Source organism: Anopheles ziemanni, chromosome 3, assembly GCF_943734765.1.
Source record: "Anopheles ziemanni chromosome 3, idAnoZiCoDA_A2_x.2, whole genome shotgun sequence".
NCBI lineage: Eukaryota > Metazoa > Arthropoda > Insecta > Diptera > Culicidae > Anopheles > Anopheles ziemanni.
In genome coordinates, this window is record NC_080706.1 from 90,816,921 (window position 1) to 90,830,363 (window position 13,443).

A 13,443-nucleotide genomic window follows, 5' to 3' on the forward strand; every position below is an offset into this window, starting at 1 on the left:
AAAGCTATCCTTGCTCGTTCGCTTTCAGAACGAGATTGAAAGATAAAACCGTTTCTATGTTACACAACAAATACGCGAGATTGATAAGCATAAAAAGATAGAGAAAGAGAGACAAAAGGAGAGAGAGGGAGTGAGTGTCACAGTAGAATGACTTTCGCTAAGAGATTATGCAAACAAGATAACAAATAAGAAAGTCTAACCAATTAAGAAAGCGATCTTGCGAGTCGAAGAATTATTCGTTTTGTTTGAAAGTTTGTTCGTAGAGTAATGTTTCGAGATTGGTTTTTTCTTCTAATGGATCCTTTTTCCCCTTCATTTTTTATGAATCTAGTAATGAGAGTTAAAAAAAAGCAGAAGCTGAAATCGTAAGTGGAAGCGTTCGTTAGTTTTGTTTTTTTTTTGTTGCGCTTAAATTAGCCTTTTTTGTTGTTTAAAGGATGTTATCTCATTATCAGTTTCTGTTCCTTCATCATTCACACAAACAATCTCCAGACTCCAATTGGTTTCGTTCCTAATAGTTCCAGAGACACGCTGAGAGTGAGTTTGTGGTCCTTCTGTTGTGTCCTAAATGCTCCTTTGGCAGCTGATGTGTATCGCAGCCTTTCGCTGATCGTCGAGGTTTCGTTTTCTTCTTTGATTTCTGTTTTTTGTTTTTTGTATCGTATGTGTCCACGCTCCCATTTATGTCCATGGCCACCGTAATCTGAAAGAAAGGCATGGTAAATATTAAAACACTGCAGAATTCAGTTGATCCAAGAGTCAGTTTTAGTAGCACGCGTTGAGGAGAAGGAGCTTATGCACGCAGTTTGTCAAGTTCTTCAATCGGAGTTATTAATGCATATTATAACATGATGAAAGGTAATCTTCTACGAGTTCAAAAACGAAATAAAAACTACACAGCAGACATCGAAAGCAACGAAATGATTTTTTCCAAAAAATGATATCACAAGCGAATAAAAAGCAAAGCAAACGAAATCAACAAAAGAAGCTTCAAAGTTGAAATAACTAAAACTGTGCAAAATACGATGCAAAAATAACAAGCAAACAACAGAAGATAAGCATAAGCATAAGCAAAATAACAGCAGGTGAAAAGAAGTATAAATGGATGAAATCAAGAGGAAAAGGTTTTTAATAACATGAAAGTTGGTAATGATGTAGTAATAAAATTAAAATGAACATTTTTTTGTACAAAACCGAAGGATGGAAATATTTGGACAAGAGATGTGAAAGAATGCTACTTTTTAAATGAAGTAACGTTAAAAATGACAACAACATCAAGGCTTAAATTTTAACATCGGCCAATCGGTTAGCGGGACAAAAACAGACAAACACACAGTTGGCAAACGACAAGATTGACCCGAACCGGGTAACAAACATGTACACAACATTGAGCTGCAAAAGGGGATTATAGGCAAGCGTAAAACACACACTCTTTCTTCTCTTCCATCACTTACGAAACGGATCGAAGGTTGTTCGGGTTGTCGTGTGTTTTGGTTTTTGTTTTATTCTCAGGACACAGCAAGCCATTTTTTCCAATTTTTTTTACAATTTTTAGAAGTAAATTTGCGCTTCAGGAAACCTATTGCATGGATTTCTCGGTTCACTTTCGCGCGAACGAAAATGGTCGGCAGTTTCTACCGTTAGGCGGAGCTAATATCGGAAAGGTTGCATCTACAGTAGCGCGCACGCCAAAGAAGGAAGAATCGTTTTGCCGCTAGAAAGCCAAAGATGCGCAAACGGTAAAGGATGGTCGACATGGTCTATGGCCTTACGGTGTCGGCGGTGGTGTAGTAGCAGTAGTAGGTACAACTAGTCTCTAAGTACAGGCATGGAGGACCTTCGGTAGAGTGGCGAGGTAGGGGGAAGAAGAATAAAAACTAGGGTCAAAGAAATGTCCATCAAACCGGGCGGGGCAGAAGGAGTGTGGGGCCAAAATAAAAACACTTTTCAAGATCACCACCACCCGATAGCAAGTAAAAAGGAAGTAGTTTTGCGGAAGGAGATGGCTCGCTATGTCGCTTCCGGAAAGAAAAGGTAAAGTACTTACAGTTGCATCGACAGAATTTTTGGATTTGGACAGGCTTGCGGTGCACGTACGTGGCACGGCTTGTGGCACTGGATGGCGCAGTCCCGGCACTCGTAGCCCTGCTTGCCCGGGCGCCGCGGTATGCTACGGTTGCAGACGAAGCAAAGGAGTCCCCTGAAATGTTACAGAAGTTCGGTTAGATCAACAGATGTCAAACGATGTTAGATGTTTTCATATCCGTTAACCCTCCATTTACCCCGGGATGTGTTTCGCAACGAACGTATGGTCATTGTAAACATGCAGCTTGGTGCCCTTGCGCTTCCAGTTCTTCTGCTTGGTGGCCACCTCCAGCGGGACCAGATAGTGGCGTACGATATTGTTCTCGGTCGTCTCGAGCAGCAGCGTCGATTCCTCGTGCACGTACGTTCGTCCGCTTCCCGTCGAAAGGCCGGAGATGGCGGACGACTCCGAGATGGACGATTTGCGCGATAGGTTGCGGAAAATGTTCGATCCTACGAAAAACACCAAGAACAGCGGTCAGATCAAGTACCGTACAGCACTTTAAACATTATTTTTTTGGATAACGCAAACGCACTTTGATCGAGCGATGATTCTCGACTGAGCGTGGACGATGCGCTGCGCACGTTACCTCCCGGACCGGTCGGGCTGTACTGGGGAACGTCCAGCGATTTCGACTTCTTCGACGGGGTCAGTTTGTTTCGTAGGGTGCCGAAGATGTTTCGCGGTTTCTTCACCGGCTGGGCGTTTACGCTCACCGGCGCACTGTTGCTCAGGCTGGCCGTCATCGATTGGGAAGCGGAAGAGAGGGCCGGTGAGGCAGGCGTGGATTCCGATTTCAGACCACCCATCATTCCGCCGGCCGAAGGCTTTAGGAAGGAATTATTCTGTCGGGGGCAAGCAATAGGAAAAGAGAGTTGTTATTTAGTCTTTCTGGTAATTTGTTGGATTTTCATATTCTTGAGGCACTGGTACTTTTTGCGACTCAAAAAACTTTATCCTTAACTAATTGCTTCATGTTATACAACCTTTAAATGTTTACTTTCAACGCATACATGATTGAAATAATAGCGCTGTCTTTTCGTTTCTAAGGCAACTAAGGCAACTTAGATTGACGAGTAAGGCAACTTAGATTGAACGAAATTACGATTCCAATTTTTTCTCGCTTCACAAATTTAGTTATTTAATATTAACGTAAACATGAGAACAATTACCTTAATTTAAAATAAAAATAGATGATTATGCCAAAACAAAACAAACATTAATTGAGTGTTTTAGATATAGTAATCCCTGCTTTTTATCGAAATTTCTAGCAATATTAAACCATCAATTAACGGTGGAGAACTATTCCCACATCGGTGTAAATTCCCTAGGAACTTATTCTATAATTCCATCCTTCCCGTCGGCTCACCATTCGATTCGCTTCGGCTGCCTGGAACCGCTGGTTTCGTTCCGCCATCGTCTGCGCCTTGTTGGACAGCTTCGAGGGGGAAGTGGGAGAACCGAGGGTGCCGTTGGTCAGCGAAAGACTGGCGTTGGCCCCGCCCGGCGTACTCGTGACGGCATCTGCAAAGAAGGGACAATCCAAAACACACATTAGCTAGCGATAGTTATCTTTCAAAAAGGCCGTCCGAATTATGTCGATTCGGATAGGAAAGGGGTTTCCACAAGGACACACGTTCAAAAACAGGAGAAATTATATTAAAGAGTATAAAGAAAAATCACAAGCTGCGAGTGTTGGTGGAACTGAGGGCAAAGGGATCGTTTTCAGGGCGGGGATGTGTATTCCACAAAGTTGAGATGACGTTTGACCACACTTTTTTGGGGGGCATTTGAAGATCCATTAACAACAATTTTTCCTCAACACAATTGAGCGATTTTTATTTTAAAGCCGCTCCTGGAAAGTGTTCATTTTCCTAACGGAATAAGCGCATGCACGTGTATTTTTTATCTCTTCTACCATTCAGTGTGTGTTTGTAGTTCTATGAAATAGATGATTTTATGCAAATACGAAAATCGCATGCAAAACAAACCCCGTCGAACAGTTACGGTACGCTCGACGAATGATGGCGATGATGAGGGAGTTAATTCAAACACTACATTAGCAACAGCACAAAACGCATCCCGGATTAGTGGTTTGAGGTTGTTAATGGGTTTTGAGAGCATCAGGCAACGCAGAAAATATCTTTACTCACATCTCTCTCGCCCTTTCTGTTTCTCTTTCATTCTCTTTCAGTGCAATAGTTTACTATCTTTGGCTTTGGTTTTCGTACAGTTTCCTCCTCAAATGGTATTGATTAGGACGGATGGAGGATAACGTTAAGTCTGTTCTTTTGCTCCTAGCTTAAACATGTTCCGAGCGCTGCTCGTGTACGTAAGTGCCGCAGAGTGTCAAGATTAAAGAAGAGGTTGTTTCCTGGCGCTAAGCTGAGGCGTGAGGTACAGGCAGCGGTGCGTGTGCGAGCTAAGGATGTGGCTTGAGTTTCCACTGCAGCCACCGAAGGACGATCTCCGAGCAACTGGTGAAACTACGGTTCTTGTTTGGACATGTGATTCTTTTTAACATTCAAAAGAAGAGTAGAAAGTTTCACGTCTTTCGATCACCCTACGAATGATCAATTTGGAAACGATTGAAGAAGGGTGGAAGAATAAAAATGCATCACTTTCTGATTTACGATTCCAATTTATTTTTCCAAAATTGCTGCAGAATCAGTAACACTAAACAATGGACATTTTATAGACATGATAACAAACAACGAAGTGTTGTATAAACTAACTGAAAACCGGATCTTTTTTTTTAATTTTGTGCTTGCAATCATGACTAGTTAATAAGGGAGCATTTTAAACTGAGTAAAGAAAAGATTGAGATATTGATATTTTAAGAGCGCGTGTTTGATAAGTTTTCGTACACAAGTTTTGGTTTTAGCTATTGTAAGTTTAGTCTTTGGTTTTAGATTCGAAATTTGGTTTTAGTATTCTGAAACAATAGATAGAGAAAAGAAAATAGATAATAGGCAGATAAGGGGGTATTATGTGAGAAAATATACTTTAGTTATGTTGTTTTTCTTTCTTTGTTGATCTTGATTCCTTTCCGGTGATGTTAGGCAAATTCTATCCATCCAGAATCGATGGTGTTGATGGAACAATGACGTTTTTTTGTTCTTGTTGTATGTTTTTGGATCAATTGTTTGTTAAAAAGGTTGTGCGAATAGATTAAATTATGCATTTTGCCAGGGGGGTATGGTGTCCACAATATTACAGGGAATGGAAATGGCACATGGGCTCGGGTGAACATGGTTACCAAATAACAGGAAATTGAAACAAATGCATTTTCGAACGCCTCGTGCACCTACGACTTTTTTCTTGTTGCTTTATTACACTACTTTAAAATTTTGATAGTTTATACCACTTGCATGGATTACAAACTTTGTGCCAAAATAGAGAAAAAAATACCATAAGGGGGAAAAATCAATGTATCCTTCCGTGTTTTCCGTGTTGGACAGGAAAAAACAAACACGAAAGGCAGCTAGTGATAAAAAAAAATGTAACACCAAACCAAACGAACAGAACAGAAAAAAAAACGAATCAATTGGCGGTGAACAAAACGAAATCCAAGAAACAAAACTAAACCACAAAACTAAATCAAAAGAACAAACTAAACTGGTCCCGTAGGACTAAGACGAGGTGCAAGTAATACAATACAAAATTGTTTAAAACAACTGTACTCGGTGTGTGAAACGGTTTGTGGTGTGTTGATGGAACGTGGAGAGGAGGGTTTTCATTGCCGATAAATATTACATGGTGAAATATAAATTTACGAAACGGGTTTAGATGCACTTTTTTTTGAGAGAATGATTCCTTGACCATGAAAGTGTGTTTTCTTGAACAGAGAATTAAAAGACTTACCTCGAGCAAAATTGGACATTCCGTTCGTTTGGAAGGGCTGCTGGGGGAACTGCCGTCGAGCGGCAGGAACCGGCGGCGAATCGATGAAAACAAACTAAGTTGGTGGTGGTAAAAGTAAATGAAAATAAAATAAATGGTTATTGAAATTCGTTACAAAAGATAAAACAGGTTACTTGGATCGCGCCTTGAACGACCTACCTCAACCGTTAGTGAACCGGTAATGGTTTCCGTTTCGTATGGACGGGGTTGCAGCTCGAGGATCTGCGTCGTAGCCGGACCGTTGGACAGCTCGTCGATGCCTACCAGGCCCAAACCGAGGAACTTCTGGCCACCAGCTGGCGTGGTGCGACGAAAGAAAGGTTGAAAACAATGTTTAATTACATCTAGTAGGCTAATAGTTGAATATGAACAGTTAGTATTTTACATGCAAGAGCAAAATAATTAATACATTAGGTAAATAGCTTCTTAATTTATGTATTAACATTGAAAGCAACTTTGATATCTTATCAAGACAGGTTTGATTTCTGAAAGCAGAGGTTCAAACACGGTAAGTATTGTATCAAACTACAAACTTCTGATGAGAACTACAGAACTATCTTTTGGATGAGTAAATCATTTTGCACTTTAAACTCCAAATTAAATCCAGCGGAATCTATGAATCGTTTACCTCTACTTGAAGCTATTTCATTCTAAAGAAATGTAATTAAAGATCGGTTCTGGGATCTGACAGGCTCACACTCACATGCATTACGGGGTTTAGCTAGGTTAGTAGTTTCAGAGCATGCAGCAGGATCGGCACTAGCGACAGCAACAACAGCATCGGAGGGTGCTGCTGCACTATCAGTATCGTCCTTTGCGTCTGTGGCATCCGCTTCGGGACACTCGGCAGCGTTGGCAGACGCACCAACGCGGTCAGTATCCGTCACCTCGTCCGGCACACCCGGCGGGTTATTAGTACTGTCGACGGCAGGAGGTGTCAAAGGCATGCTCGCAGTTTCATCGGAAGCCGCGGTGTTAGTCGTCGCGGGTAGACCGTGTGGGAGATGACCGTTGCCGGCATCGTCACAGGCCTGCCCGGGATCATCTTTGATGTCCGCGGGCGGTGGCTGTTCATTACCTACTGCTACGGTATCGTACACCTCGAACAGGAGTTCGGTGGAGTGGTTCGACAGATCACTACGGGGGAGAAGTAACGGGAAAGGGATGTTCCGAACGACATGAAACGATAGAGCAGAGACAAAGAGTTGTAGACTGTAGGAGGACGCCTCTAAGATCGAGATCTTCTACCGCCAAGTTCTAAGGGCTACCGTTTCGAACTCTACGATCAGCTCATCGTCGGCTACTTACAACAAGAAAGACTCGTCCCAGTAAGGGTTTTGCCCCGGCTTGGATGCGGACTGGTGTTTTTGGGCTGGCTCGTCCATCTCGATGACGCAGAAGGGTTGCGTGCACTACAAACGGATGGAAAGACGAGCATTATTTTAACTTTCCAACTGTTGTGCCTTTTTTCAGAGGTTACCTTTAGAAGTCCTTCGGCCTTCAGCACTTTGACTAGCAATTTCCTTGGCGACGCAGATAAACCTCCACCGTACGGATCGTCCTGGTACGCACGATATCCATCGTTGTAGCCCTAAGGTAGGAGAAAACCAATCAAAAGGCACTCTTTATTGAGCCGGAAACGATGTTGTAGGGAACTGCGAGGTAACGTACACCGTATCCATAGTCGGACGTAACCTCCTCGGACTCCTCGCCCATCAGTCGGGGGCAGGTGGAGTAGATCGAAAAGTCAACCGGGTAGACCACATCCCGGATCGAACCGATCAGCAGTTCCGTGATGAGATCGATCTGCTTCTTCTCGTCCTGAGCGTTCGCGGTTTTCAGCGGGCCGATGCTGTTCAAGTGAATCTTTATCTATAAACGTAACGGAAACGGTGTTAATGGTATGCGACAAAACTAGTGTTGGGTCATATGAATCTTTCGACGAGATTCATTCACATGAATCTTTTACGGAAGATTCATTCAGAATCATTCATGAATCTTCAGGGATTCATGAATCTCTCAGGATTCATGAATCTCTCGGGATTCATGAATCTCTCGGGATTCATGAATCTCTCGGGATTCATGAATCTTTCGGGATTCATGAATCTCTCAGGATTCATGAATCTCTCAGGATTCATGAATCTCTCGGGATTCATGAATCTCTCGGGATTCATGAATCTCTCGGGATTCATGAATCTTCATGAATCTTCATTGAGAGATTCATGAATCTTCATTGATTAATGAATCCTTAGGGATAGGAATCTTCAGGGAACAGCAAAGCGCGATAGAGGTAGGGGAGTTTTGGGAAATGTATATTACATTTGAGCACAAACTCGGCCCAAAAAGTTTGTTGAATTTTGACATATTTGTTTAGTTTAAAAAAATTGATACGAGTCAACTAGCGATGGACATTAGCAGTTCTTGCACGTGTATGCCAAATCAGTCATTCAAAAAAACCGATATTATCTTATAAATATAGAAAACTAGCCGATTAACCCGATTTCATCCGGGTAGAAATCAATTCCAGTTTTCAGTTTTACTATCTTAAATTTTGCTATGTGCTGAAAATTTTAGTATTACCTTTAGTCGATGAAACTATGTAAATATACATTTTGTATTCATTACTTAATTGTGCTTCCAGCTTAGTGCAAGCATTTAAAATTAATCTATTAAAGCAAGTATGAGAAAAACTGTGCCTAAACCACAGTTGGACCAAAACAACAATCAATCGACAATTATTTAAGAGCACTTCTATCTTCCCCCCGCGATATTTATGGTGTTACATAGCGTCTTTTTTTTTAATCCGTCGCATCTGTCGTAAGGTGGCATCATATTTTTTTTAGATATTTTCTATCGTTTAGGTCAGGGGCCTCCAAACTACGACCCTCTCCTCCTTGGGTAAATGTGGCCTAACGCTACGGTTATTCCACCCAATGCGGCCCACGTTAAAAAAAGTTTGGAGAACCCTGGATTAGGTGATAGAAAATTATAGGCAGGAAGGAGGCATAAGAATGTTGGACATTTCGCACTTGAAAAATTGGCTCTCTTATAATTATGTTTGGTTGATTTGATTTGACCGATTTTGTATGATTGAGAATATTTATTACGTAGGAGAGATGAGATTGAGCACTCAAACTGTGACCATTCGATTAAGTGACCCCAAATTGTACAAAAATGATACCTATATTGCATTGTAACCATTGTTGAGCTAGAATTCAGGATGGTAGCCCCCCTTACCCCTTCCGCCAAATGGATGAAATATTATCACATGACGGCTACATGTTCAAATAGTATGTGGTCCAATTTTTGTAAAAACCCATTGAATAAATGACGAATAATTATTATTTTTCATCATTATAAGCGATAGGTGTTCGAAAGGGGGGCAGGGAAGGAGGGTATTCGAAAGAATAAAAAATTAGCAACATTCCAGTAAAGTTTGGTACAGATACACTTAGTAGATTTTGCGTAGCATACATATGATAAGAATGCACTTTTTTTTCGTTTAGAGCATTGCTATTTTTTTTACTGAAGAGGAGAAAGGTAAAGGGAGTCTGAGGTAAGATTGAACATTAAGAATGAAGCCATTCGATTTAGAGACCACAAATACTGCGAAATTGATACCCATCTTGCATTTTTACTATTTTTGGGGTAGGGGGTAATAAAGGGTGTCCCAGAAAGTATAAGCACGATTTCTAAATTACGTTTCTGGAAAACGGATGACGCCAAACAGTTGATTCTTCGGGTGTTTGATTGTTTACATTCAAACCTACTAGATAGTGCATCCAAACTATTTTGTTAAACCGTTTCTGTTAAAATGCGAGGCATTTCCGTCAAAAAGCGCAAAAGCGTTCTGCACAAATGGTGTTCGACTCCTTACATTTCGCTAAGGAAATTGGCAAAATCGGTAGGTGTGAGTATCAGAGCCGTACGAACCGCCATCCAAAAGTTTCGGGAGGAGTCCAGCTTCAAGGATACGCTTAAAAGTGGTCAAAAACCTGGTCCTATCGACCAACAGTTGAACCGGGAAAGAGCAAAAGCAATCAAGCAAAAATAGGAAAGTTCCATTCGCGATGTGGCTCAACAAATGGGTACGTTAAAAAGTAACGTCCAATGAGACAAGGCAAGATTGAATTTAAAATCGTACAAAATCCAAAAGAAATCGAAACGGACTGCAAATTAGGCTGCATGCATTAAACATCGGGCCCGGAAACTGTACGACAAGCTGCTGTGTGGTCAACCCTCATGCATCAGTTCGACGAAGAGTCGACCAAGACCAGACCAATTGAGATATTTTGGGCGCTAACGAAGGCACACTTGAGAAAACATGTTAAAGCAACGGAAAACATCAACAGTTTTCAAAAAAAGTGTAAAACCGTTCAAAAGTGTCGAAAACCGTTCACGATAAGTATGTGCTGAGCCATATCGGAGGCGACAGATAAAAAAAGCGGTCATTAGAATACGATTAAATTTTTAAAATTTTTATCTTTCGCAAATAGTCCAGAACAGAACCCAAACACAATTTATGAAACAAAAGTTCAGTTTCTGGAACAGGTTTTATTTTTTACCTAATTTTGAAATCGTGCTTATACTTTCTGGGACACCCTTTATGACAGCCCCCCTTTCTCCTTCCCCTAGATGGATGAAATTTTAACCAATGATATCCACCAATGAATTGTGAAAATTCGTTCAATAATTGTTGATCTATAATTGTTTTTCATTAATTTTAGAGGGTAGGTGTTCGGGAGGGGTAGGGAGGTATGGGGATATCAACAAACGAAGCTCAGATCATTCAATCCTGGAAAATTAGCTACCTTCCTGCCAAATTTGGTGTAAATCGGCCCGGTAGATTTTGCGTGATGCGAGTGCATACATATATAGATACAGACAACGGTGACTTTTATATATTAGAAGATGTATTTCAATTCGTTGTTGAATATATATTCTCCACGAAACATCGGAGTTTTTGTTTTACTACTCATTTCTACTCTTCTCAAATGTAGTTCAGTTATAAAACTCCGTTTTAATTGATATTCTTACCAACGTTTTTTTCCGGTGCCGAAAAGAAAACAAACTGCCCGGTTGACAGAAATTTAAATTTTGGCTGTTATCATGTAGTTCCAGCAAGAGTCCCAGCAATCTGCCATGGAAAAACTTGCTGTAACTACATGACAGCTGCAAAAAATTTGAATTTTTGTCAATCGGGTGCACTTCATTAAAATAGGAGATGATGGGAAAATATATACCTCCTACGGTGGGGCAAAACATCGTCGTTGTCTGTTTTAGTTTGTTTTCTCAGTGAATTTCTACATCTAGATGCGCTAAACTAACCAAGGGTGAATGAAATACGTAACTAAACAAATATGTCAAAATTCAATAAACTTTTTGGGCCGAATTTGTGCTCAAATTTAATATACATTTCCCAAAACTCCCCTACCTCTATCGCGCTTTGCTGTTCCCTAAAGATTCCTATCCCTAAGGATTCATTAATCAATGAAGATTCATTAGTCAATGAAGATTCATTAATACCGAATCCCGAGAGATTCACGAATCCCGAGAGATTCATGAATCCCGAGAGATTCATGAATCCCGAGAGATTCATGAATCCCGAGAGATTCATGAATCCCGAGAGATTCATGAATCCTGAGAGATTCATGAATCTTCATGAATCCTGAGAGATTCATGAATCTTCATGAATCCCGAAAGATTCAGGAATCTTTCGTTCAGCGATTCAGATTCATTAATTTTGTTGAAAGATTCATTCAGATTCATGAATCTGAATCTGAAATACACAACTCTAGACAAAACCTTTTCGCGAAAGAATACCTACATCCGGATATCCTTCGAGCTTCATCTCTCCCTTCAGGGCGAAGTAGTTGACGATCACGCTGACGCGCGACTTCAGCCGGGAGATGGTCGCCTTGTAGTGGGACACCTCCGTCTTCTGGTTGTTCGACTTGAACGCCTTGATCTGCAGGACGGGCGTGGTGTCGACGTCGAACAGCAGCTCCACCTCGTTCGGCTGCTCGGTGGCCTCGCACAGGATGCTGGACAGGTTCGGCGGGAGGCTTTCGGGCAGCACCCGCACAATCTCGACGATCATCTCGTGCTGCTCGACGTGCGTCAGCAGTGCCGTGTTGACCGACGACACCCAGTCCTGCAGCAACTTGTTCACCACCACCAGGTCGGAGTACAGCCAGCGGAACAGATGGACGGCCCACTGGGTAATTTGCTGTCGTAATGGGAGAGCAGAATAGCATTAGGACGATGCTGATGGGAATACGAAGCTCTAAGGATGCTTACCGGGTCAGTTCCATTGATGTTCGACGGGGGGATCACCGGACGCTTCTTCTGCGTCAGCTCCGGTCCGGGACTCATGCGGGAAATGCGCTTACGGGCGATCGTGGCACCACCGCCAGTTCCGCCACCGAAACCACCGCCCATCCGTGCACCACCACCACCACCGCCTCCATTGCGGACTTGAGAGAGGATCGCGTCCTGCGAAAACAGTGGGATGGTTAATTGTAGCTTAAAATAAATGCCACATTCTCATGGGAGTTATAAATGTTTAGCGCAGAATAAATTTATGTTTGTTTTTCCTACAAAAAATTAGGAGAAGTTAAAGGAGTATCGTAGAGATCTTTAAAAACATGAATCTGCCATAAAGAGAACTTCATTCTGAGTGAACATATAACTGAGGGCCCTTAGTAAAGTTTATAAATTGTTGTTTATAAATTAACAAAGTAAGTTTTTAGAGCTACCAAAGGCCTGTATGCGTAGAAATGAAAAACAAGACATTGAAAATTTCCCCAGGAATCGCCTTGAAGTTCGCCTCCTTCCGCGAAAGGTTCCGGAAAATGTCTGCAGACGACCTTGGGGACGAAAATAGAACGCTTCGGCTTTACCTTCTTGGAGGTGAGCACCTCCTTCGGCTCGGACACGCGCGTTCCACCGGCCACGGCAGCCGCCGACGCCCCGGACGACACGGCGCCGGAAGTAGCCCCGGAGATGCCGACGCCGACGCCGCCGGCGACGCTACCAGCGTCGGCCGCGACGCCCGAGCTGCCGGTGACGCCCTTGCGCAGGACGTACTTGTCGTAGATCAGCTTCGTCACAAACACCAGCGAGATCACTACCACGATCAGCGCGAACAGTAGCATTACGAACGTATCCATCGTTAGGTCACCGGCTCCTTCAAATACACAGATATAATCGTCAATTTGATCAGCCAAGTCTTCGGCCATAGCAGTTCGATCCTGCGCGGCGACACGACATAACACCCGGGGGCGCGGTCCGGGTTTTCGTTTTTTGGTGGTTTCTTTTTATGTTGGACTTTCGGTCGGTGGTGGTGGTGGTGGTGGAGATGGTGGTGGAAGTGGTGATGTTGGTGGTTGGATGGTATAGGGAGTCAAGGTTGGTTGGATGCTGGCGTGACAGTGGACGAGAGTGGGGTTGAG

The 13,443-nt window shown here is 42.5% G+C and overlaps 1 protein-coding gene across 3 annotated transcripts; it reads right to left on the reverse strand.

Moving 5' to 3' along the window:
* Positions 1–328: 328 nt before the first annotated feature.
* On the reverse strand, positions 329–13,230 carry LOC131289140 (uncharacterized). 3 transcript variants are annotated; one of them, XM_058318346.1, is made up of 14 exons: positions 12,892–13,230; positions 12,290–12,484; positions 11,817–12,218; positions 7,661–7,861; positions 7,470–7,580; positions 7,298–7,401; positions 7,068–7,126; positions 6,149–6,285; positions 5,951–6,044; positions 3,456–3,610; positions 2,622–2,931; positions 2,283–2,538; positions 2,048–2,200; positions 329–703 (listed from the first exon to the last, which is right to left on the reverse strand). In XM_058318346.1, the coding sequence occupies exons 1-14, from the start codon at positions 13,228–13,230 to the stop codon at positions 682–684; spliced, it is 2,538 nt and encodes an 845-aa protein (XP_058174329.1). In that variant the 3' UTR covers positions 329–681. The 3 variants fall into 3 exon arrangements, with proteins under 3 accessions (XP_058174329.1, XP_058174328.1, XP_058174330.1); XM_058318345.1 differs by lacking the exon at positions 329–703 and adding an exon at positions 1,810–1,837; XM_058318347.1 differs by lacking the exons at positions 329–703; positions 2,048–2,200; positions 2,283–2,538; ... (1 more) ...; positions 3,456–3,610; positions 7,068–7,126.
* Positions 13,231–13,443: the final 213 nt, after the last annotated feature.